The sequence below is a fragment of the Channa argus genome, chromosome 3 (assembly GCF_033026475.1).
Source record: "Channa argus isolate prfri chromosome 3, Channa argus male v1.0, whole genome shotgun sequence".
NCBI classification, from domain to species: Eukaryota; Metazoa; Chordata; class Actinopteri; order Anabantiformes; family Channidae; genus Channa; species Channa argus.
In genome coordinates this window covers 2,968,099-2,994,637 of record NC_090199.1, presented here as the reverse complement: position 1 = coordinate 2,994,637, position 26,539 = coordinate 2,968,099, and the positions used below count along the sequence as shown (strand labels likewise).

General features: G+C 41.6%; 1 protein-coding gene across 38 annotated transcripts in view; it reads right to left on the bottom strand.

Moving 5' to 3' along the window:
• LOC137124436 (uncharacterized) overlaps positions 1 to 26,539 on the bottom strand; it is a 274,410-nt gene that overhangs the window by 27,016 nt on the left and 220,855 nt on the right. For 37 of the 38 annotated variants that reach the window (XM_067499386.1, XM_067499387.1, XM_067499385.1 and 34 more), the window contains 17 exons: positions 25,601 to 25,774; positions 24,429 to 24,566; positions 23,800 to 23,937; positions 21,871 to 22,070; positions 19,737 to 21,648; positions 18,078 to 18,251; positions 16,980 to 17,153; positions 15,808 to 15,945; positions 13,881 to 14,080; positions 11,747 to 13,658; positions 10,088 to 10,261; positions 8,990 to 9,163; positions 7,818 to 7,955; positions 5,891 to 6,090; positions 3,757 to 5,668; positions 2,098 to 2,271; positions 1,000 to 1,173 (listed from right to left, as the gene is read on the bottom strand). In XM_067499386.1, coding sequence (XP_067355487.1) covers positions 1,000 to 1,173; positions 2,098 to 2,271; positions 3,757 to 5,668; positions 5,891 to 6,090; positions 7,818 to 7,955; positions 8,990 to 9,163; positions 10,088 to 10,261; positions 11,747 to 13,658; positions 13,881 to 14,080; positions 15,808 to 15,945; positions 16,980 to 17,153; positions 18,078 to 18,251; positions 19,737 to 21,648; positions 21,871 to 22,070; positions 23,800 to 23,937; positions 24,429 to 24,566; positions 25,601 to 25,774 — 8,106 coding nt within the window. The remainder of the gene's footprint in view (positions 1 to 999; positions 1,174 to 2,097; positions 2,272 to 3,756; positions 5,669 to 5,890; positions 6,091 to 7,817; positions 7,956 to 8,989; positions 9,164 to 10,087; positions 10,262 to 11,746; positions 13,659 to 13,880; positions 14,081 to 15,807; positions 15,946 to 16,979; positions 17,154 to 18,077; positions 18,252 to 19,736; positions 21,649 to 21,870; positions 22,071 to 23,799; positions 23,938 to 24,428; positions 24,567 to 25,600; positions 25,775 to 26,539) is intronic. The other variant, XM_067499397.1, reaches the window with a different exon arrangement.

The window sequence follows — 26,539 nt, the reverse complement described above, 5'->3', positions numbered from 1 at the left end:
GAGGGAATTAAGGCTACTGATTACCCGGAACGTGTTAGGACAGGGAAGGGAAGTTTGACACCAAAACATGAAATCATTCCTTTAAAATAATCATATCTGCAGCAGAAAACCAAACCTATACCTATATCCCCCACACACACAGACTATATCAAATGCTGTGTGGCCACACTGTAACAATGCTAAAAGAGGAGCACATTCATTAAGTCCATCAAAACATCCTCAAACATTCAATCTCTTTACGCTGAAGTCTCACTCACACAGCAGACTAGTGTTACCTCTAACCTCCAACCAAAAGAGAATCAACTCCTTCATCTGCTCTCCTCCCAATCAATGGGGAGACAGCAGGGGGATCAACAGGTGGCACTGATGACACACTGATTACAGCAGAACACACTAAGATACACACTCACTTGACAAATCATTTTCTGAAAGACCTAAAAACTACGATTATTTGTCTTTGTATTGTGCAAATCAAAGCAAAACCTGATTTGACCAATGAAACAGCATTAACAACACAAACCAGGAGCAAGTATGTTGTTGCAAAGTTGCATTATACACAAATTACATGATTGTGGCAATTTCATACCAATCTCCTTCAAATTGTACGTGAACAATTACTTAGCTTATATACGTTATGGTCTAAAAAAGGAAAGTTGTTTATGAAGAACAAATACCTTAGAGAGACTTCAATTACAAAGGGCAAAGGTAAATCTAATCGTGGACGATGGCCATCGAATAATAAATATGAATTTATCACAGGCAACACTGTCCTGTACCAGCTACACAGTATGATTGTTCATTTGTAGAGGCAGGTGTGACTAGATGCAGATAAAGTGCCTGAAATTGTAAAATATGTGTCCTGATTCCCTCTGTAATTCTAAATATCAAGAGATTCTCTACAACAGTCAGTCTGTTATCATCTTTATGTCTGTAGTTTAGTGTCACCACAACTTTCACATCATATTCATCTCAGCACACAACTAAAAAATGGTGTCTGACCTCAGAGTCTCCAGTCTCCAGTGTGGACTCTCCACAAAACCACACAGCAGCTTCACTCCTGAGTCCTGCAGCTTGTTGTAGTTCAGGTCCAGTTCTCTCAGATGGGAGGGGTTGGACTTCAGAGCTGACACCAGAGAATCACAGCTGATCTCTGACAAACTGCAGAAACTCAATCTGCATAAAGAATCAAAGATGTGGATCAAATCATTAGTAACAATCAGATTTGTCCTAATCAATGGTGTTAGAGGGACTTTGTCCTTGTGTTATTGTGGATCATCAGAATGTCAGACTTCTACAGACATCATCCAAATGTCAGCACAACATTCATACACCTATTCATGTCAGCACTGATTCAGAACATGCTGCTCACCTCACTCACCTCTGGAATTATCAGACAAACATCAAATCACATCTGACAGACTCAAAACGTCCTACAATACTTTGACTCATCAGTGAAATGGATCAAACTTTAAAGAACTGATCAGCTTTGGTTCCAGACCACCTTAACAGGGGTGGCCAGACTGTGGTCAGCACTGATTTGTGCTCCTGAAACTGATCCAGTAAAGTCAGGTCTCATAAGAGCATCAGACTCTATCAGTAACTTCACAAAGATACAAACCTTTTCAAAATCAAACCATCATGAATCCTTCATTCCTCATGTTGCTGAGCTCCTATCAGACATGTTGGATTAAAACAACTTGTGCTTGTTACTTTACAATTGTCAAAGACAGATATTAAGACAAATGTCAGAGAAACAAAGTTTCATCTTTAACACTTGTGAAAAACTGGGCTTTCCTTAAGTTCATGGTCCACTACTAGTGCAGACAAGGTACTAGTCCAAGGCCCAATCAGACTGTCAGCCTGTTCCTCCTCAGCACCACTTTCCTTCAAGTACAGTCTGCAAACATGGAGACATCTCCCATCAGCCAGTCTGGACTTATTTCACTTTTCTATGTGGACTCAACTTAAAGTCCCACATAGTGTTGAGGGATTTGACCTGAGGAAATGGTTTTCACATTTGTGCTCAGACAAACTTAGAAACTAATGAACCAAACCAAACCTGAACATTCACTTATGGATTTAAGATGGAAAACTGACCTCAGACTCTCCAGGAGACAGTTTGGATTTTTCAGGCCAGAACAAATCAGCTTCACTCCTGAATCCTGCAGGTTGTTTCCACTAAGGTCCAGTTCTCTCAGATGGGAGGGGCTGGACTTCAGAGCTGAAGCCACAACTTCACAGTGAGTCTCTGAGAGTCCACAGCCAGAAAGTCTGTGATCACAGATAAAGAGAAAAAATAAAAATATTGATTTTCAAGTATAATTAAAGATCTATTATAAAGTTTTTATTTTGTTTATTTTGATCACAAAGCAGAATGAGATGGAGGCAGCAGCTAAATGGTCTGAACTGATCCTCTAGAACACTTTTCTACATTATGGAGACACAAAGCAACACACACCGTCAGGTCCATAAGTATTTGAACAGGGACACAGATTTCATGGTTCTCGTTCTCTGTCCCACCACAGTGGATTTGAAGTGAAACCATCAAAATGTGCTTAAAGTGGAGACTGTCAGCTTTCATTTAAGGCTTTGCTCCAAAACATTAGATGAACAGTGGAGGAACTACACACACTTTAATTCACAGACCCCCAATTTTAGTGGCTCACAAATATTAAGAACAATAAAGTTCAATTGTCTGTTTTAATATTTGTTCCAAATCGTTCCCATGAACATCACCAGATGCCGGGTTTCTTCCCTGGTGATGCTCTGCCAGACCTTTACTGCAGCTCTCTTCACTTCAGCTTGGTTTTTGGGGGATTTGCCTTCAGTTCCAAGTTGAACTGGATTCAGGTCAGATGACTGACTTGGCCATTGAACAACATGAAACTGTGGAGCCTTGAAAAAGTCTTGTGCGTCTTTCACAGTGTGCTTTGAGTCACTGTCCATCTACACTGTGAAACACTGTGAGCAGATAATAAAGCTCTGAACACGTGAGAATTCATCCTGCTGCTTTTGTCAACAGTCAGAGAAAAAGTTCCTTTCCAACAGTTCTACAAACACCATTTCTTCATCAAGTGACAACAGATTATGATCTGTTCCTTTAAGGAATCAGCCGACACTTCCAACATGTGCTCAGTTGATCCAAATAAAGTCCATCTGTAAATCTGATCCAACATTTTCTACCAGACAACACAGCGTCATGTCAGCAGCCTGCAGCCCAGCTCCTCATGACCATGTAACGTCCACCATGATCCCAGGTTAGAACAGTCTTATCTCAGTAAGCTGTGTGACAATTTACCACTGGCTCTGTTTCTCTAGTGTTTTTAGACAAGTTATTATTCATTTTGGAAACAAAAGCTGCTGCTACACTTAAATATGTTAAATATGTTGCTGCTACTTTGTCTTATTGGATATAACAAACACCTGTGGACTCAACACAAATCAATACAGAAATACAGAAATGCATAGACCCCAAAAACCAGTTTGTGTAACAGCTTAAATTACCTGCTGCCACCAAGACTGAAGAGTCTGTGCTCTCACATAAACTTACCAAGTCCAAACTCCTAAGGTCCATAGTCTGAACTTGTCCTATTCTATATTGAGAAATGCCTCATTTCAATGCATCAGAAAAGATGAAATGATGAAACTTTAACATCTTAAACCCAAATGTCTTTAGTTTACAGAACAGATACATTTGACTTGTTGTTCCAACATCTTTTATGTGTGTTAAGTGTGTCTGATCACATCTGGACTTACTGAGCCTTTCTGCAGTTCCTCATAGCTGGGATCAGTCTCCGTCGTCCCTCATCTGATGTGTTGTACTTCTTCAGGTCCAACTCATCCAGAACCTCCTCTGACATCTGCAGCATGTAGGCCAGAGCTGAGCAGTGGATCTCAGAGAGTTTCTCTGATCTGTTCTCTGACTTCAGGAACTCTTGGATCTCCTGATGTACTGAGTGGTCCTTCATCTCCATCAGACAGTGGAAGATGTTGATGCTTCTGTCAGGAGACATTTTAGTTTTCTTCTTCTTCTTCTTCTTCTTCAGGTTGTTGATGATTTTCTGGGACATTTCTGGACTGTTCTCTATCTGACCCAGCAGTCCTCCTAAGAGTCTCTGGGTGGACTCCAGAGTGAGGCCATGAAGGAAGCGGACAAACAGGTCCAGGTGACCAGTTTGACTTTGGAGGGATTTCTTTGTGGTTCTCTTCAAAAAGTAAGGTAAATTATTACTTGCAAAATACGCAAACACTTTATTAAAAACCTTTTTTGTAGTTGAATTTTTGTGTTTGTCTTTGCACAGGAAGTCCACCAGTACCTTTGTCTCCCTGTTAGTGTAACAGTGGAAGAAGTAAACTGCAGCCAGAAACTCCTGGATGCTCAGATGAACAAAGCAGTAGACTGTTTTCTGGAAGGTCACACTCTCTCTTTTGAAGATCTCTGTACAAACTCCTGAGTACACCAAGGCCTCTGTGACATCAAGACCACACTGCTCCAGGTCTTCTTGGTAGAACATGATGTTTCCTTTCTCCAGATGTTCAAACGCCAGCCTCCCCAGCTTCAGAAGAACTTCCCTGTCAGCCTTTGTCAGCTCCTGTAGAATTGTTTGTTTCTTGCTCTCTCTGTTTAACTGTTTGTTCTTGGTTTTGTTCCTCTTATGTCCCTCACCATACTTGTTCTTCTTCCTCTTGGTCTGAACCAGCAGGAAGTGTGAGTACATGTCAGTCAGGGTCTTGGGCAGCTCTCCTCTCTGCTCTGTAGTCAACATGTGCTCCAGAACTGTAGCAGTGATCCAGCAGAAGACTGGGATGTGACACATGATGTGGAGGCTCCTGGATGTCTTGATGTGGGAGATGATTCTGCTGGACAGCTCTTCATCACTGAACCTCCTCCTGAAGTACTCCTCCCTCTGGGCGTCAGTGAAGCCTCGTACTTCTGTTACCCTGTCGACACACTTAGGAGGGATCTGATTGGCTGCTGCAGGTCTGGAAGTTATCCAGACCAGAGCCGAGGGAAGCAGATTCCCCTTGATGAGGTTTGTCAGCAGCACGTCCACTGATGACGTCTGTGTGACATCAGACACAACCTCACTGTTGTTGAAATCCAGTGAACGTCTGCTTTCATCCAGGCCGTCAAAGATGAACAAAAGTTTACAGACAGCCAGCTGCTCTGCTGTGACCTTCTGTAATGTTGGATGGAAAACATGGAGCAGCGTGAGAAGACTGTGCCGCTCATCTTTGATCAAGTTCAGCTCCCTGAACGAAAGCACAACCAGCACACTGACATCTTGGTTTTCCAAGCCCTCTGCCCAGTCCAGACTGAACTTCTGCACCGAGAAGGTTTTTCCAACACCAGCGACGCCGTTGGTCAGAACCACTCTGATGTGTCTCTGTTGGTCAGGTAAGGCTTTAAAGATGTCGTGGACCTTGATTGGAGTGTCATGGAGGGTCTTCATCTTGGAAGCTGTCTCAAGCTGCCTCACCTCATGTTGGGTATTAACCTCTTCACTCTGTCCCTCTGTGACGTAGAGCTCAGTGTAGATCCTGTTGAGGAGGGTTCCACTTCCTGTTTCATCACTTCCTTCAGTCACACATTCACATCTCCTCCTCAGACTGATCTTATGTTCATCTAAAACCTCCTGCAGACCAACATCTGCTGAAAGACAAGAAACTGTGTGAGAATAAAGAAACAGAATCTGGTTTGTTCTTTGTATTACCAACAAAAACAAATACTTTTAAGAATCAGATTTTTATAATAATGAACACAAAAATATTAATATATAATTAAGTATAATAAACCGTTGTTATAATATATTATATATAATCACTGAAGAAAACAAACAAAGTCTGAAGTGTTTCAGAATATCTAACACTAAAAAGTGTCTAGTCTTACTTTGTACTGTTCTGGATCGTTTTCCATACTGGGGACAGGAGGAGTCTCCTGATGAACCAGACTGGTCCCAGTATGAGCTGATGCACTGTCTGCAGAACCAGTGTCCACAGCTGGTAGAGACCGGATCCTTCAGGACGTCCTGACACAAAGCACAGCAGGACAGCTGCTCCTCCACAGAAACATGAGTCCTCTTCCTCTTTCTGTGGACATCAAACACAAACTCACTCTCAGTAGATGAATTTTAATATAAGCAGATGCATTGACTTAGTTGAAGCTTTATTGTTAAAATCAGACTTCAGTCCATTCAAATGAGACATTTAGCTACTAAATGTCTCAAATGTGTCGTGAGATGTTGTTCAGCTTAGAGACAGTGGCACTGAAGAAAAGACAGGAGGCAGAGCTGGAGGTAGCAGAGCTTAAGATGTTGAGGTTCTCTTTGGGAGTGACGAGGATGGACAGGATCAGGAATGAGGACATCAGAGGGACAGCTCATGTTAGATGTGTTGGAGATAAAGTCAGAGAGGCCAGATTGAGGTGGTTTGGACAGGTTCACAGGAGAAACTGTGAATATATCGGTAGAAGGATGCTGAGGTTGGAGCTGCCAGGCAGGAGGTCTAGAGGAAGAGCAAAGCTGTCCCTGGATTGAATCCATCTGTCGGCTGGTTACAGATGATGGATGGACTGTGACAGTAAATAATACAAAGTACAAACTACAGGATTTAGTCACAGTAGACCAAAGATTTCTACATCATCTGCACCATTTCAAAAACTAAATCCACCTCTAATCTTATAATTGATGTGTAAACAATCCAGGTGGTTTTCACTGTAAATCTGAAGTCCAAGCACTTTGTCCTCCACTGTGACATGTTACAGTAACAGCATCACCGCAGGGACAGGAAGAAAACCCACACGTTCATTAAGAAGCTGGTTCTATTATTGGATGGACTCCTGCTTCATTAGACACTGTTTCTGAGAAAAGGACCAGAAGGAGAAAACAGACCCTACTTCAGTCTGAGGATCATCCTCTGTGTGGTTCTTCACAATCTGAGAAGTGTGATGAAGAAACCTATGAAGAGGTTTAGGAAACCTGATGCTGAACTGAACCCAGTGTTTCCCAATGTTCCTCCTCTAACAGGCTGTTTATGAACAGAATATTTCTAATTATCCTGATTATTTCAATCATCAAAGACAAAGCAGAAATGTGTTATTTCCATAAAAACTGCATTATAATAAAAACAAGTTGAACTGATTCTATTTCAAACTGGTTTAAATCTATGAGGCCACAAACTGGAACTGACCGTGTGTAGTCTGATAGAAAACGTCATTGATTTTTGCATCTGTGTGGACTTGGTGTGTGTGTCACTGCTCTGCACTGTGAACATGATATGAATCCAGTTTCAGGTCTGTGTGTCTGTCTCACCATGGGACACAACACACACACAGTCTCACTCTACTTGTGAGGACACTCAGTGACATAAATCCCTAACACAAAGCCTAAAACACAGTCTTGTCCCTTTGAGTTGTGTGGACCTCCACAAATGTCCTCACAACAAAGGTACTGAAACAAAATGTGTCCACACAAGGCAACAAGGAGGAGCAGACAAGACCAATGTGCACTTCAGTTGTGTTCATACAAAGTCCTTCCTGCAGGGTTGTGTGGAGGTGTGACCATGTTTGTTAGTGTTTCAGAACGTAACCATCAGAAAAGAGCGTTTGATTTCTCTGATTTAGGGATTTGTTCTCACTAACGCTGCTCCCTCTCTTCATTCACTCACTATGTCTCTCTACCGCTGCATGAGACTCATGTTCTAGGACCAGGTTTTTATTTCATCTGTTTTCTCTTTGTGTTGTGATGGTGGACACACACGTTTCCTCTCTGGGGATCAATAGAGTTTTTAGACTAACTGCAGAAGAAAGTGTCTGTTACTTTGTCTCTGAGGGTCCAGGTTCACGACTGAAGTCTGGAGGATTTAACACCTTGGACCGGTCACTCTTCACAGACAGACAGCTGTGTCCTGCAGACTCTGCTCTGTCCTCTTCCTCCATCTTCTGGACATCAGTCAGTCTGAAAAATAAAGCAGTTATGAAATGTCAGTCACAGAGGGAATTAAGGCTACTGATTACCCGGAACGTGTTAGGACAGGGAAGGGAAGTTTGACACCAAAACATGAAATCATTCCTTTAAAATAATCATATCTGCAGCAGAAAACCAAACCTATACCTATATCCCCCACACACACAGACTATATCAAATGCTGTGTGGCCACACTGTAACAATGCTAAAAGAGGAGCACATTCATTAAGTCCATCAAAACATCCTCAAACATTCAATCTCTTTACGCTGAAGTCTCACTCACACAGCAGACTAGTGTTACCTCTAACCTCCAACCAAAAGAGAATCAACTCCTTCATCTGCTCTCCTCCCAATCAATGGGGAGACAGCAGGGGGATCAACAGGTGGCACTGATGACACACTGATTACAGCAGAACACACTAAGATACACACTCACTTGACAAATCATTTTCTGAAAGACCTAAAAACTACGATTATTTGTCTTTGTATTGTGCAAATCAAAGCAAAACCTGATTTGACCAATGAAACAGCATTAACAACACAAACCAGGAGCAAGTATGTTGTTGCAAAGTTGCATTATACACAAATTACATGATTGTGGCAATTTCATACCAATCTCCTTCAAATTGTACGTGAACAATTACTTAGCTTATATACGTTATGGTCTAAAAAAGGAAAGTTGTTTATGAAGAACAAATACCTTAGAGAGACTTCAATTACAAAGGGCAAAGGTAAATCTAATCGTGGACGATGGCCATCGAATAATAAATATGAATTTATCACAGGCAACACTGTCCTGTACCAGCTACACAGTATGATTGTTCATTTGTAGAGGCAGGTGTGACTAGATGCAGATAAAGTGCCTGAAATTGTAAAATATGTGTCCTGATTCCCTCTGTAATTCTAAATATCAAGAGATTCTCTACAACAGTCAGTCTGTTATCATCTTTATGTCTGTAGTTTAGTGTCACCACAACTTTCACATCATATTCATCTCAGCACACAACTAAAAAATGGTGTCTGACCTCAGAGTCTCCAGTCTCCAGTGTGGACTCTCCACAAAACCACACAGCAGCTTCACTCCTGAGTCCTGCAGCTTGTTGTAGTTCAGGTCCAGTTCTCTCAGATGGGAGGGGTTGGACTTCAGAGCTGACACCAGAGAATCACAGCTGATCTCTGACAAACTGCAGAAACTCAATCTGCATAAAGAATCAAAGATGTGGATCAAATCATTAGTAACAATCAGATTTGTCCTAATCAATGGTGTTAGAGGGACTTTGTCCTTGTGTTATTGTGGATCATCAGAATGTCAGACTTCTACAGACATCATCCAAATGTCAGCACAACATTCATACACCTATTCATGTCAGCACTGATTCAGAACATGCTGCTCACCTCACTCACCTCTGGAATTATCAGACAAACATCAAATCACATCTGACAGACTCAAAACGTCCTACAATACTTTGACTCATCAGTGAAATGGATCAAACTTTAAAGAACTGATCAGCTTTGGTTCCAGACCACCTTAACAGGGGTGGCCAGACTGTGGTCAGCACTGATTTGTGCTCCTGAAACTGATCCAGTAAAGTCAGGTCTCATAAGAGCATCAGACTCTATCAGTAACTTCACAAAGATACAAACCTTTTCAAAATCAAACCATCATGAATCCTTCATTCCTCATGTTGCTGAGCTCCTATCAGACATGTTGGATTAAAACAACTTGTGCTTGTTACTTTACAATTGTCAAAGACAGATATTAAGACAAATGTCAGAGAAACAAAGTTTCATCTTTAACACTTGTGAAAAACTGGGCTTTCCTTAAGTTCATGGTCCACTACTAGTGCAGACAAGGTACTAGTCCAAGGCCCAATCAGACTGTCAGCCTGTTCCTCCTCAGCACCACTTTCCTTCAAGTACAGTCTGCAAACATGGAGACATCTCCCATCAGCCAGTCTGGACTTATTTCACTTTTCTATGTGGACTCAACTTAAAGTCCCACATAGTGTTGAGGGATTTGACCTGAGGAAATGGTTTTCACATTTGTGCTCAGACAAACTTAGAAACTAATGAACCAAACCAAACCTGAACATTCACTTATGGATTTAAGATGGAAAACTGACCTCAGACTCTCCAGGAGACAGTTTGGATTTTTCAGGCCAGAACAAATCAGCTTCACTCCTGAATCCTGCAGGTTGTTTCCACTAAGGTCCAGTTCTCTCAGATGGGAGGGGCTGGACTTCAGAGCTGAAGCCACAACTTCACAGTGAGTCTCTGAGAGTCCACAGCCAGAAAGTCTGTGATCACAGATAAAGAGAAAAAATAAAAATATTGATTTTCAAGTATAATTAAAGATCTATTATAAAGTTTTTATTTTGTTTATTTTGATCACAAAGCAGAATGAGATGGAGGCAGCAGCTAAATGGTCTGAACTGATCCTCTAGAACACTTTTCTACATTATGGAGACACAAAGCAACACACACCGTCAGGTCCATAAGTATTTGAACAGGGACACAGATTTCATGGTTCTCGTTCTCTGTCCCACCACAGTGGATTTGAAGTGAAACCATCAAAATGTGCTTAAAGTGGAGACTGTCAGCTTTCATTTAAGGCTTTGCTCCAAAACATTAGATGAACAGTGGAGGAACTACACACACTTTAATTCACAGACCCCCAATTTTAGTGGCTCACAAATATTAAGAACAATAAAGTTCAATTGTCTGTTTTAATATTTGTTCCAAATCGTTCCCATGAACATCACCAGATGCCGGGTTTCTTCCCTGGTGATGCTCTGCCAGACCTTTACTGCAGCTCTCTTCACTTCAGCTTGGTTTTTGGGGGATTTGCCTTCAGTTCCAAGTTGAACTGGATTCAGGTCAGATGACTGACTTGGCCATTGAACAACATGAAACTGTGGAGCCTTGAAAAAGTCTTGTGCGTCTTTCACAGTGTGCTTTGAGTCACTGTCCATCTACACTGTGAAACACTGTGAGCAGATAATAAAGCTCTGAACACGTGAGAATTCATCCTGCTGCTTTTGTCAACAGTCAGAGAAAAAGTTCCTTTCCAACAGTTCTACAAACACCATTTCTTCATCAAGTGACAACAGATTATGATCTGTTCCTTTAAGGAATCAGCCGACACTTCCAACATGTGCTCAGTTGATCCAAATAAAGTCCATCTGTAAATCTGATCCAACATTTTCTACCAGACAACACAGCGTCATGTCAGCAGCCTGCAGCCCAGCTCCTCATGACCATGTAACGTCCACCATGATCCCAGGTTAGAACAGTCTTATCTCAGTAAGCTGTGTGACAATTTACCACTGGCTCTGTTTCTCTAGTGTTTTTAGACAAGTTATTATTCATTTTGGAAACAAAAGCTGCTGCTACACTTAAATATGTTAAATATGTTGCTGCTACTTTGTCTTATTGGATATAACAAACACCTGTGGACTCAACACAAATCAATACAGAAATACAGAAATGCATAGACCCCAAAAACCAGTTTGTGTAACAGCTTAAATTACCTGCTGCCACCAAGACTGAAGAGTCTGTGCTCTCACATAAACTTACCAAGTCCAAACTCCTAAGGTCCATAGTCTGAACTTGTCCTATTCTATATTGAGAAATGCCTCATTTCAATGCATCAGAAAAGATGAAATGATGAAACTTTAACATCTTAAACCCAAATGTCTTTAGTTTACAGAACAGATACATTTGACTTGTTGTTCCAACATCTTTTATGTGTGTTAAGTGTGTCTGATCACATCTGGACTTACTGAGCCTTTCTGCAGTTCCTCATAGCTGGGATCAGTCTCCGTCGTCCCTCATCTGATGTGTTGTACTTCTTCAGGTCCAACTCATCCAGAACCTCCTCTGACATCTGCAGCATGTAGGCCAGAGCTGAGCAGTGGATCTCAGAGAGTTTCTCTGATCTGTTCTCTGACTTCAGGAACTCTTGGATCTCCTGATGTACTGAGTGGTCCTTCATCTCCATCAGACAGTGGAAGATGTTGATGCTTCTGTCAGGAGACATTTTAGTTTTCTTCTTCTTCTTCTTCTTCTTCAGGTTGTTGATGATTTTCTGGGACATTTCTGGACTGTTCTCTATCTGACCCAGCAGTCCTCCTAAGAGTCTCTGGGTGGACTCCAGAGTGAGGCCATGAAGGAAGCGGACAAACAGGTCCAGGTGACCAGTTTGACTTTGGAGGGATTTCTTTGTGGTTCTCTTCAAAAAGTAAGGTAAATTATTACTTGCAAAATACGCAAACACTTTATTAAAAACCTTTTTTGTAGTTGAATTTTTGTGTTTGTCTTTGCACAGGAAGTCCACCAGTACCTTTGTCTCCCTGTTAGTGTAACAGTGGAAGAAGTAAACTGCAGCCAGAAACTCCTGGATGCTCAGATGAACAAAGCAGTAGACTGTTTTCTGGAAGGTCACACTCTCTCTTTTGAAGATCTCTGTACAAACTCCTGAGTACACCAAGGCCTCTGTGACATCAAGACCACACTGCTCCAGGTCTTCTTGGTAGAACATGATGTTTCCTTTCTCCAGATGTTCAAACGCCAGCCTCCCCAGCTTCAGAAGAACTTCCCTGTCAGCCTTTGTCAGCTCCTGTAGAATTGTTTGTTTCTTGCTCTCTCTGTTTAACTGTTTGTTCTTGGTTTTGTTCCTCTTATGTCCCTCACCATACTTGTTCTTCTTCCTCTTGGTCTGAACCAGCAGGAAGTGTGAGTACATGTCAGTCAGGGTCTTGGGCAGCTCTCCTCTCTGCTCTGTAGTCAACATGTGCTCCAGAACTGTAGCAGTGATCCAGCAGAAGACTGGGATGTGACACATGATGTGGAGGCTCCTGGATGTCTTGATGTGGGAGATGATTCTGCTGGACAGCTCTTCATCACTGAACCTCCTCCTGAAGTACTCCTCCCTCTGGGCGTCAGTGAAGCCTCGTACTTCTGTTACCCTGTCGACACACTTAGGAGGGATCTGATTGGCTGCTGCAGGTCTGGAAGTTATCCAGACCAGAGCCGAGGGAAGCAGATTCCCCTTGATGAGGTTTGTCAGCAGCACGTCCACTGATGACGTCTGTGTGACATCAGACACAACCTCACTGTTGTTGAAATCCAGTGAACGTCTGCTTTCATCCAGGCCGTCAAAGATGAACAAAAGTTTACAGACAGCCAGCTGCTCTGCTGTGACCTTCTGTAATGTTGGATGGAAAACATGGAGCAGCGTGAGAAGACTGTGCCGCTCATCTTTGATCAAGTTCAGCTCCCTGAACGAAAGCACAACCAGCACACTGACATCTTGGTTTTCCAAGCCCTCTGCCCAGTCCAGACTGAACTTCTGCACCGAGAAGGTTTTTCCAACACCAGCGACGCCGTTGGTCAGAACCACTCTGATGTGTCTCTGTTGGTCAGGTAAGGCTTTAAAGATGTCGTGGACCTTGATTGGAGTGTCATGGAGGGTCTTCATCTTGGAAGCTGTCTCAAGCTGCCTCACCTCATGTTGGGTATTAACCTCTTCACTCTGTCCCTCTGTGACGTAGAGCTCAGTGTAGATCCTGTTGAGGAGGGTTCCACTTCCTGTTTCATCACTTCCTTCAGTCACACATTCACATCTCCTCCTCAGACTGATCTTATGTTCATCTAAAACCTCCTGCAGACCAACATCTGCTGAAAGACAAGAAACTGTGTGAGAATAAAGAAACAGAATCTGGTTTGTTCTTTGTATTACCAACAAAAACAAATACTTTTAAGAATCAGATTTTTATAATAATGAACACAAAAATATTAATATATAATTAAGTATAATAAACCGTTGTTATAATATATTATATATAATCACTGAAGAAAACAAACAAAGTCTGAAGTGTTTCAGAATATCTAACACTAAAAAGTGTCTAGTCTTACTTTGTACTGTTCTGGATCGTTTTCCATACTGGGGACAGGAGGAGTCTCCTGATGAACCAGACTGGTCCCAGTATGAGCTGATGCACTGTCTGCAGAACCAGTGTCCACAGCTGGTAGAGACCGGATCCTTCAGGACGTCCTGACACAAAGCACAGCAGGACAGCTGCTCCTCCACAGAAACATGAGTCCTCTTCCTCTTTCTGTGGACATCAAGCACAAACTCACTCTCAGTAGATGAATTTTAATATAAGCAGATGCATTGACTTAGTTGAAGCTTTATTGTTAAAATCAGACTTCAGTCCATTCAAATGAGACATTTAGCTACTAAATGTCTCAAATGTGTCGTGAGATGTTGTTCAGCTTAGAGACAGTGGCACTGAAGAAAAGACAGGAGGCAGAGCTGGAGGTAGCAGAGCTTAAGATGTTGAGGTTCTCTTTGGGAGTGACGAGGATGGACAGGATCAGGAATGAGGACATCAGAGGGACAGCTCATGTTAGATGTGTTGGAGATAAAGTCAGAGAGGCCAGATTGAGGTGGTTTGGACAGGTTCACAGGAGAAACTGTGAATATATCGGTAGAAGGATGCTGAGGTTGGAGCTGCCAGGCAGGAGGTCTAGAGGAAGAGCAAAGCTGTCCCTGGATTGAATCCATCTGTCGGCTGGTTACAGATGATGGATGGACTGTGACAGTAAATAATACAAAGTACAAACTACAGGATTTAGTCACAGTAGACCAAAGATTTCTACATCATCTGCACCATTTCAAAAACTAAATCCACCTCTAATCTTATAATTGATGTGTAAACAATCCAGGTGGTTTTCACTGTAAATCTGAAGTCCAAGCACTTTGTCCTCCACTGTGACATGTTACAGTAACAGCATCACCGCAGGGACAGGAAGAAAACCCACACGTTCATTAAGAAGCTGGTTCTATTATTGGATGGACTCCTGCTTCATTAGACACTGTTTCTGAGAAAAGGACCAGAAGGAGAAAACAGACCCTACTTCAGTCTGAGGATCATCCTCTGTGTGGTTCTTCACAATCTGAGAAGTGTGATGAAGAAACCTATGAAGAGGTTTAGGAAACCTGATGCTGAACTGAACCCAGTGTTTCCCAATGTTCCTCCTCTAACAGGCTGTTTATGAACAGAATATTTCTAATTATCCTGATTATTTCAATCATCAAAGACAAAGCAGAAATGTGTTATTTCCATAAAAACTGCATTATAATAAAAACAAGTTGAACTGATTCTATTTCAAACTGGTTTAAATCTATGAGGCCACAAACTGGAACTGACCGTGTGTAGTCTGATAGAAAACGTCATTGATTTTTGCATCTGTGTGGACTTGGTGTGTGTGTCACTGCTCTGCACTGTGAACATGATATGAATCCAGTTTCAGGTCTGTGTGTCTGTCTCACCATGGGACACAACACACACACAGTCTCACTCTACTTGTGAGGACACTCAGTGACATAAATCCCTAACACAAAGCCTAAAACACAGTCTTGTCCCTTTGAGTTGTGTGGACCTCCACAAATGTCCTCACAACAAAGGTACTGAAACAAAATGTGTCCACACAAGGCAACAAGGAGGAGCAGACAAGACCAATGTGCACTTCAGTTGTGTTCATACAAAGTCCTTCCTGCAGGGTTGTGTGGAGGTGTGACCATGTTTGTTAGTGTTTCAGAACGTAACCATCAGAAAAGAGCGTTTGATTTCTCTGATTTAGGGATTTGTTCTCACTAACGCTGCTCCCTCTCTTCATTCACTCACTATGTCTCTCTACCGCTGCATGAGACTCATGTTCTAGGACCAGGTTTTTATTTCATCTGTTTTCTCTTTGTGTTGTGATGGTGGACACACACGTTTCCTCTCTGGGGATCAATAGAGTTTTTAGACTAACTGCAGAAGAAAGTGTCTGTTACTTTGTCTCTGAGGGTCCAGGTTCACGACTGAAGTCTGGAGGATTTAACACCTTGGACCGGTCACTCTTCACAGACAGACAGCTGTGTCCTGCAGACTCTGCTCTGTCCTCTTCCTCCATCTTCTGGACATCAGTCAGTCTGAAAGATAAAGCAGTTATGAAATGTCAGTCACAGAGGGAATTAAGGCTACTGATTACCCGGAACGTGTTAGGACAGGGAAGGGAAGTTTGACACCAAAACATGAAATCATTCCTTTAAAATAATCATATCTGCAGCAGAAAACCAAACCTATACCTATATCCCCCACACACACAGACTATATCAAATGCTGTGTGGCCACACTGTAACAATGCTAAAAGAGGAGCACATTCATTAAGTCCATCAAAACATCCTCAAACATTCAATCTCTTTACGCTGAAGTCTCACTCACACAGCAGACTAGTGTTACCTCTAACCTCCAACCAAAAGAGAATCAACTCCTTCATCTGCTCTCCTCCCAATCAATGGGGAGACAGCAGGGGGATCAACAGGTGGCACTGATGACACACTGATTACAGCAGAACACACTAAGATACACACTCACTTGACAAATCATTTTCTGAAAGACCTAAAAACTACGATTATTTGTCTTTGTATTGTGCAAATCAAAGCAAAACCTGATTTGACCAATGAAACAGCATTAACAACACAAACCAGGAGCAAGTATGTTGTTGCAAAGTTGCATTATACACAAATTACATGATTGTGGCAATTTCATACCAATCTCCTTCAAATTGTACGTGAACAATTACTTAGCTTATATACGTTATGGTCTAAAAAAGGAAAGTTGTTTATGAAGAACAAATACCTTAGAGAGACTTCAATTACAAAGGGCAAAGGTAAATCTAATCGTGGACGATGGCCATCGAATAATAAATATGAATTTATCACAGGCAACACTGTCCTGTACCAGCTACACAGTATGATTGTTCATTTGTAGAGGCAGGTGTGACTAGATGCAGATAAAGTGCCTGAAATTGTAAAATATGTGTCCTGATTCCCTCTGTAATTCTAAATATCAAGAGATTCTCTACAACAGTCAGTCTGTTATCATCTTTATGTCTGTAGTTTAGTGTCACCACAACTTTCACATCATATTCATCTCAGCACACAACTAAAAAATGGTGTCTGACCTCAGAGTCTCCAGTCTCCAGTGTGGACTCTCCACAAAACCACACAGCAGCTTCACTCCTGAGTCCTGCAGCTTGTTGTAGTTCAGGTCCAGTTCTCTCAGATGGGAGGGGTTGGACTTCAGAGCTGACACCAGAGAATCACAGCTGATCTCTGACAAACTGCAGAAACTCAATCTGCATAAAGAATCAAAGATGTGGATCAAATCATTAGTAACAATCAGATTTGTCCTAATCAATGGTGTTAGAGGGACTTTGTCCTTGTGTTATTGTGGATCATCAGAATGTCAGACTTCTACAGACATCATCCAAATGTCAGCACAACATTCATACACCTATTCATGTCAGCACTGATTCAGAACATGCTGCTCACCTCACTCACCTCTGGAATTATCAGACAAACATCAAATCACATCTGACAGACTCAAAACGTCCTACAATACTTTGACTCATCAGTGAAATGGATCAAACTTTAAAGAACTGATCAGCTTTGGTTCCAGACCACCTTAACAGGGGTGGCCAGACTGTGGTCAGCACTGATTTGTGCTCCTGAAACTGATCCAGTAAAGTCAGGTCTCATAAGAGCATCAGACTCTATCAGTAACTTCACAAAGATACAAACCTTTTCAAAATCAAACCATCATGAATCCTTCATTCCTCATGTTGCTGAGCTCCTATCAGACATGTTGGATTAAAACAACTTGTGCTTGTTACTTTACAATTGTCAAAGACAGATATTAAGACAAATGTCAGAGAAACAAAGTTTCATCTTTAACACTTGTGAAAAACTGGGCTTTCCTTAAGTTCATGGTCCACTACTAGTGCAGACAAGGTACTAGTCCAAGGCCCAGTCAGACTGTCAGCCTGTTCCTCCTCAGCACCACTTTCCTTCAAGTACAGTCTGCAAACATGGAGACATCTCCCATCAGCCAGTCTGGACTTATTTCACTTTTCTATGTGGACTCAACTTAAAGTCCCACATAGTGTTGAGGGATTTGACCTGAGGAAATGGTTTTCACATTTGTGCTCAGACAAACTTAGAAACTAATGAACCAAACCAAACCTGAACATTCACTTATGGATTTAAGATGGAAAACTGACCTCAGACTCTCCAGGAGACAGTTTGGATTTTTCAGGCCAGAACAAATCAGCTTCACTCCTGAATCCTGCAGGTTGTTTCCACTAAGGTCCAGTTCTCTCAGATGGGAGGGGCTGGACTTCAGAGCTGAAGCCACAACTTCACAGTGAGTCTCTGAGAGTCCACAGCCAGAAAGTCTGTGATCACAGATAAAGAGAAAAAATAAAAATATTGATTTTCAAGTATAATTAAAGATCTATTATAAAGTTTTTATTTTGTTTATTTTGATCACAAAGCAGAATGAGATGGAGGCAGCAGCTAAATGGTCTGAACTGATCCTCTAGAACACTTTTCTACATTATGGAGACACAAAGCAACACACACCGTCAGGTCCATAAGTATTTGAACAGGGACACAGATTTCATGGTTCTCGTTCTCTGTCCCACCACAGTGGATTTGAAGTGAAACCATCAAAATGTGCTTAAAGTGGAGACTGTCAGCTTTCATTTAAGGCTTTGCTCCAAAACATTAGATGAACAGTGGAGGAACTACACACACTTTAATTCACAGACCCCCAATTTTAGTGGCTCACAAATATTAAGAACAATAAAGTTCAATTGTCTGTTTTAATATTTGTTCCAAATCGTTCCCATGAACATCACCAGATGCCGGGTTTCTTCCCTGGTGATGCTCTGCCAGACCTTTACTGCAGCTCTCTTCACTTCAGCTTGGTTTTTGGGGGATTTGCCTTCAGTTCCAAGTTGAACTGGATTCAGGTCAGATGACTGACTTGGCCATTGAACAACATGAAACTGTGGAGCCTTGAAAAAGTCTTGTGCGTCTTTCACAGTGTGCTTTGAGTCACTGTCCATCTACACTGTGAAACACTGTGAGCAGATAATAAAGCTCTGAACACGTGAGAATTCATCCTGCTGCTTTTGTCAACAGTCAGAGAAAAAGTTCCTTTCCAACAGTTCTACAAACACCATTTCTTCATCAAGTGACAACAGATTATGATCTGTTCCTTTAAGGAATCAGCCGACACTTCCAACATGTGCTCAGTTGATCCAAATAAAGTCCATCTGTAAATCTGATCCAACATTTTCTACCAGACAACACAGCGTCATGTCAGCAGCCTGCAGCCCAGCTCCTCATGACCATGTAACGTCCACCATGATCCCAGGTTAGAACAGTCTTATCTCAGTAAGCTGTGTGACAATTTACCACTGGCTCTGTTTCTCTAGTGTTTTTAGACAAGTTATTATTCATTTTGGAAACAAAAGCTGCTGCTACACTTAAATATGTTAAATATGTTGCTGCTACTTTGTCTTATTGGATATAACAAACACCTGTGGACTCAACACAAATCAATACAGAAATACAGAAATGCATAGACCCCAAAAACCAGTTTGTGTAACAGCTTAAATTACCTGCTGCCACCAAGACTGAAGAGTCTGTGCTCTCACATAAACTTACCAAGTCCAAACTCCTAAGGTCCATAGTCTGAACTTGTCCTATTCTATATTGAGAAATGCCTCATTTCAATGCATCAGAAAAGATGAAATGATGAAACTTTAACATCTTAAACCCAAATGTCTTTAGTTTACAGAACAGATACATTTGACTTGTTGTTCCAACATCTTTTATGTGTGTTAAGTGTGTCTGATCACATCTGGACTTACTGAGCCTTTCTGCAGTTCCTCATAGCTGGGATCAGTCTCCGTCGTCCCTCATCTGATGTGTTGTACTTCTTCAGGTCCAACTCATCCAGAACCTCCTCTGACATCTGCAGCATGTAGGCCAGAGCTGAGCAGTGGATCTCAGAGAGTTTCTCTGATCTGTTCTCTGACTTCAGGAACTCTTGGATCTCCTGATGTACTGAGTGGTCCTTCATCTCCATCAGACAGTGGAAGATGTTGATGCTTCTGTCAGGAGACATTTTAGTTTTCTTCTTCTTCTTCTTCTTCTTCAGGTTGTTGATGATTTTCTGGGACATTTCTGGACTGTTCTCTATCTGACCCAGCAGTCCTCCTAAGAGTCTCTGGGTGGACTCCAGAGTGAGGCCATGAAGGAAGCGGACAAACAGGTCCAGGTGACCAGTTTGACTTTGGAGGGATTTCTTTGTGGTTCTCTTCAAAAAGTAAGGTAAATTATTACTTGCAAAATACGCAAACACTTTATTAAAAACCTTTTTTGTAGTTGAATTTTTGTGTTTGTCTTTGCACAGGAAGTCCACCAGTACCTTTGTCTCCCTGTTAGTGTAACAGTGGAAGAAGTAAACTGCAGCCAGAAACTCCTGGATGCTCAGATGAACAAAGCAGTAGACTGTTTTCTGGAAGGTCACACTCTCTCTTTTGAAGATCTCTGTACAAACTCCTGAGTACACCAAGGCCTCTGTGACATCAAGACCACACTGCTCCAGGTCTTCTTGGTAGAACATGATGTTTCCTTTCTCCAGATGTTCAAACGCCAGCCTCCCCAGCTTCAGAAGAACTTCCCTGTCAGCCTTTGTCAGCTCCTGTAGAATTGTTTGTTTCTTGCTCTCTCTGTTTAACTGTTTGTTCTTGGTTTTGTTCCTCTTATGTCCCTCACCATACTTGTTCTTCTTCCTCTTGGTCTGAACCAGCAGGAAGTGTGAGTACATGTCAGTCAGGGTCTTGGGCAGCTCTCCTCTCTGCTCTGTAGTCAACATGTGCTCCAGAACTGTAGCAGTGATCCAGCAGAAGACTGGGATGTGACACATGATGTGGAGGCTCCTGGATGTCTTGATGTGGGAGATGATTCTGCTGGACAGCTCTTCATCACTGAACCTCCTCCTGAAGTACTCCTCCCTCTGGGCGTCAGTGAAGCCTCGTACTTCTGTTACCCTGTCGACACACTTAGGAGGGATCTGATTGGCTGCTGCAGGTCTGGAAGTTATCCAGACCAGAGCCGAGGGAAGCAGATTCCCCTTGATGAGGTTTGTCAGCAGCACGTCCACTGATGACGTCTGTGTGACATCAGACACAACCTCACTGTTGTTGAAATCCAGTGAACGTCTGCTTTCATCCAGGCCGTCAAAGATGAACAAAAGTTTACAGACAGCCAGCTGCTCTGCTGTGACCTTCTGTAATGTTGGATGGAAAACATGGAGCAGCGTGAGAAGACTGTGCCGCTCATCTTTGATCAAGTTCAGCTCCCTGAACGAAAGCACAACCAGCACACTGACATCTTGGTTTTCCAAGCCCTCTGCCCAGTCCAGACTGAACTTCTGCACCGAGAAGGTTTTTCCAACACCAGCGACGCCGTTGGTCAGAACCACTCTGATGTGTCTCTGTTGGTCAGGTAAGGCTTTAAAGATGTCGTGGACCTTGATTGGAGTGTCATGGAGGGTCTTCATCTTGGAAGCTGTCTCAAGCTGCCTCACCTCATGTTGGGTATTAACCTCTTCACTCTGTCCCTCTGTGACGTAGAGCTCAGTGTAGATCCTGTTGAGGAGGGTTCCACTTCCTGTTTCATCACTTCCTTCAGTCACACATTCACATCTCCTCCTCAGACTGATCTTATGTTCATCTAAAACCTCCTGCAGACCAACATCTGCTGAAAGACAAGAAACTGTGTGAGAATAAAGAAACAGAATCTGGTTTGTTCTTTGTATTACCAACAAAAACAAATACTTTTAAGAATCAGATTTTTATAATAATGAACACAAAAATATTAATATATAATTAAGTATAATAAACCGTTGTTATAATATATTATATATAATCACTGAAGAAAACAAACAAAGTCTGAAGTGTTTCAGAATATCTAACACTAAAAAGTGTCTAGTCTTACTTTGTACTGTTCTGGATCGTTTTCCATACTGGGGACAGGAGGAGTCTCCTGATGAACCAGACTGGTCCCAGTATGAGCTGATGCACTGTCTGCAGAACCAGTGTCCACAGCTGGTAGAGACCGGATCCTTCAGGACGTCCTGACACAAAGCACAGCAGGACAGCTGCTCCTCCACAGAAACATGAGTCCTCTTCCTCTTTCTGTGGACATCAAACACAAACTCACTCTCAGTAGATGAATTTTAATATAAGCAGATGCATTGACTTAGTTGAAGCTTTATTGTTAAAATCAGACTTCAGTCCATTCAAATGAGACATTTAGCTACTAAATGTCTCAAATGTGTCGTGAGATGTTGTTCAGCTTAGAGACAGTGGCACTGAAGAAAAGACAGGAGGCAGAGCTGGAGGTAGCAGAGCTTAAGATGTTGAGGTTCTCTTTGGGAGTGACGAGGATGGACAGGATCAGGAATGAGGACATCAGAGGGACAGCTCATGTTAGATGTGTTGGAGATAAAGTCAGAGAGGCCAGATTGAGGTGGTTTGGACAGGTTCACAGGAGAAACTGTGAATATATCGGTAGAAGGATGCTGAGGTTGGAGCTGCCAGGCAGGAGGTCTAGAGGAAGAGCAAAGCTGTCCCTGGATTGAATCCATCTGTCGGCTGGTTACAGATGATGGATGGACTGTGACAGTAAATAATACAAAGTACAAACTACAGGATTTAGTCACAGTAGACCAAAGATTTCTACATCATCTGCACCATTTCAAAAACTAAATCCACCTCTAATCTTATAATTGATGTGTAAACAATCCAGGTGGTTTTCACTGTAAATCTGAAGTCCAAGCACTTTGTCCTCCACTGTGACATGTTACAGTAACAGCATCACCGCAGGGACAGGAAGAAAACCCACACGTTCATTAAGAAGCTGGTTCTATTATTGGATGGACTCCTGCTTCATTAGACACTGTTTCTGAGAAAAGGACCAGAAGGAGAAAACAGACCCTACTTCAGTCTGAGGATCATCCTCTGTGTGGTTCTTCACAATCTGAGAAGTGTGATGAAGAAACCTATGAAGAGGTTTAGGAAACCTGATGCTGAACTGAACCCAGTGTTTCCCAATGTTCCTCCTCTAACAGGCTGTTTATGAACAGAATATTTCTAATTATCCTGATTATTTCAATCATCAAAGACAAAGCAGAAATGTGTTATTTCCATAAAAACTGCATTATAATAAAAACAAGTTGAACTGATTCTATTTCAAACTGGTTTAAATCTATGAGGCCACAAACTGGAACTGACCGTGTGTAGTCTGATAGAAAACGTCATTGATTTTTGCATCTGTGTGGACTTGGTGTGTGTGTCACTGCTCTGCACTGTGAACATGATATGAATCCAGTTTCAGGTCTGTGTGTCTGTCTCACCATGGGACACAACACACACACACAGTCTCACTCTACTTGTGAGGACACTCAGTGACATAAATCCCTAACACAAAGCCTAAAACACAGTCTTGTCCCTTTGAGTTGTGTGGAACTCCACAAATGTCCTCACAACAAAGGTACTGAAACAAAATGTGTCCACACAAGGCAACAAGGAGGAGCAGACAAGACAAATGTGCACTTCAGTTGTGTTCATACAAAGTCCTTCCTGCAGGGTTGTGTGGAGGTGTGACCATGTTTGTTAGTGTTTCAGAACGTAACCATCAGAAAAGAGCGTTTGATTTCTCTGATTTAGGGATTTGTTCTCACTAACGCTGCTCCCTCTCTTCATTCACTCACTATGTCTCTCTACCGCTGCATGAGACTCATGTTCTAGGACCAGGTTTTTATTTCATCTGTTTTCTCTTTGTGTTGTGATGGTGGACACACACGTTTCCTCTCTGGGGATCAATAAAGTTTTTAAACTAACTGCAGAAGAAAGTGTCTCTTACTTTGTCTCTGAGGGTCCAGGTTCACGACTGAAGTCTGGAGGATTTAACACCTTGGACCGGTCACTCTTCACAGACAGACAGCTGTGTCCTGCAGACTCTGCTCTGTCCTCTTCCTCCATCTTCTGGACGTCAGTCAGTCTGAAAGATAAAGCAGTTCCACTGATTGTGAGACCAGAACAAGAACCAGGACAAACACTGAGAAACGGAGAAACCAGGAAGTGAAACACACACTGTAATAAAAGCCGACTGTCAGTTTTATTGGAATCTTTGCTCCATTTCTTGGTTAAATTTAGTTGTAATTTTTATTATTCAGCCAATCAGGACTTTTTGTTCACAGATTAATAAACTGTTCACTTCCTAAAACGTAGAGAACAGGAAGTTCTACATATTATGTCATCAGTTTCTCTTTATGTGAACAGCAGTGGACAGTGTGTGTTGTGTCCTCTACAGTCCACAGGGACAAACGGACTCAGAGACTTTGACAGTAAAATAAGAAGAATGTCTGATTAACACTCACCCTGTCTCACACTTCACTTGGATTATTATTAGTACATTTACATTTCTGAATATAGAATTTAGCAAATATAAAAATAAAATTTAAACTAACTGCAGAAGAAAGTGTCTCTTACTTTGTCTCTGAGGGTCCAGGTTCAGGACTGAAGTCTGGAGGATTTAACACCTTGGACCGGTCACTCTTCACAGACAGACAGCTGTGTCCTGCAGACTCTGCTCTGTCCTCTTCCTCCATCTTCTGGACATCAGTCAGTCTGAAAGATAAAGCAGTTATGAAATGTCAGTCACAGAGGGAATTAAGGCTACTGATTACCCGGAACGTGTTAGGACAGGGAAGGGAAGTTTGACACCAAAACATGAAATCATTCCTTTAAAATAATCATATCTGCAGCAGAAAACCAAACCTATACCTATATCCCCCACACACACAGACTATATCAAATGCTGTGTGGCCACACTGTAACAATGCTAAAAGAGGAGCACATTCATTAAGTCCATCAAAACATCCTCAAACATTCAATCTCTTTACGCTGAAGTCTCACTCACACAGCAGACTAGTGTTACCTCTAACCTCCAACCAAAAGAGAATCAACTCCTTCATCTGCTCTCCTCCCAATCAATGGGGAGACAGCAGGGGGATCAACAGGTGGCACTGATGACACACTGATTACAGCAGAACACACTAAGATACACACTCACTTGACAAATCATTTTCTGAAAGACCTAAAAACTACGATTATTTGTCTTTGTATTGTGCAAATCAAAGCAAAACCTGATTTGACCAATGAAACAGCATTAACAACACAAACCAGGAGCAAGTATGTTGTTGCAAAGTTGCATTATACACAAATTACATGATTGTGGCAATTTCATACCAATCTCCTTCAAATTGTACGTGAACAATTACTTAGCTTATATACGTTATGGTCTAAAAAAGGAAAGTTGTTTATGAAGAACAAATACCTTACAGAGACTTCAATTACAAAGGGCAAAGGTAAATCTAATCGTGGACGATGGCCATCGAATAATAAATATGAATTTATCACAGACAACACTGTCCTGTACCAGCTACACAGTATGATTGTTCATTTGTAGAGGCAGGTGTGACTAGATGCAGATAAAGTGCCTGAAATTGTAAAATATGTGTCCTGATTCCCTCTGTAATTCTAAATATCAAGAGATTCTCTACAACAGTCAGTCTGTTATCATCTTTATGTCTGTAGTTTAGTGTCACCACAACTTTCACATCATATTCATATCAGCACACAACTAAAAAATGGTGTCTGACCTCAGAGTCTCCAGTCTACAGTGTGGACTCTCCACAAAACCACACAGCAGCTTCACTCCTGAGTCCTGCAGCTTGTTTCTACTCAGGTCCAGTTGTCTCAGATGGGAGGGGTTGGACTTCAGAGCTGAGACCAGAGAATCACAGCTGATCTCTGACAAACTGCAGCTCCACAATCTGAATAAAGAATCAAAGATGTGGATCAAATCATTAGTAATAATCAAATATGTCCTAATCAATGGTGTTTTCTCTAAAATGAGCAAAACTAAAGACTATTTTACTAGTAAACTATTGTGAACAAAAACTACTTGAATCCCAAATTACAGATTATTTCATGAAAACTTTGGAAAATGTTCAGCAGAAATATGAAATAAAAAATGTCCACTTCATGGACTGAAACATGGAATAAGAAGAGTTTGGTTCTTTAAAGATTTTTCAACTGATTTAACAAGAAAATTCACCTTTGTGAAAAAATACAACAGTTTTTCTATGAACATCAATGATTACAGCTCACTGATATGAAGTAAAACAACAGATTTTGTTTGTCTTTATTCATTTTAATCACTTTTTTAAAATAAAATATTAGTTCTGATGATTCTGTCTATTGTTATAAAAACACATTTAAATGTAACAAGTAAACATTTTATACAGTTTATTTAGGAACAGTGAGAAATATAAAAATGATTTTTTTAAATGTGAAAATGAAAGTTTGGAGTTGAATTAATTACTTAATTAAAGTTGTGGATTAAATATATAAAATCTCCAACAGTATCAGTCAGTGAACTGACCTCAGAGTCTCCAGTCTACAGTGTGGACTCTCCAGAAAACCACACAGCAGCTTCACTGCTGAATCCTGCAGCTTGTTGTAGCTCAGGTCCAGTTGTCTCAGATGGGAGGGGTTGGACTTCAGAGCTGACACCAGAGAATCACAGCTGATCTCTG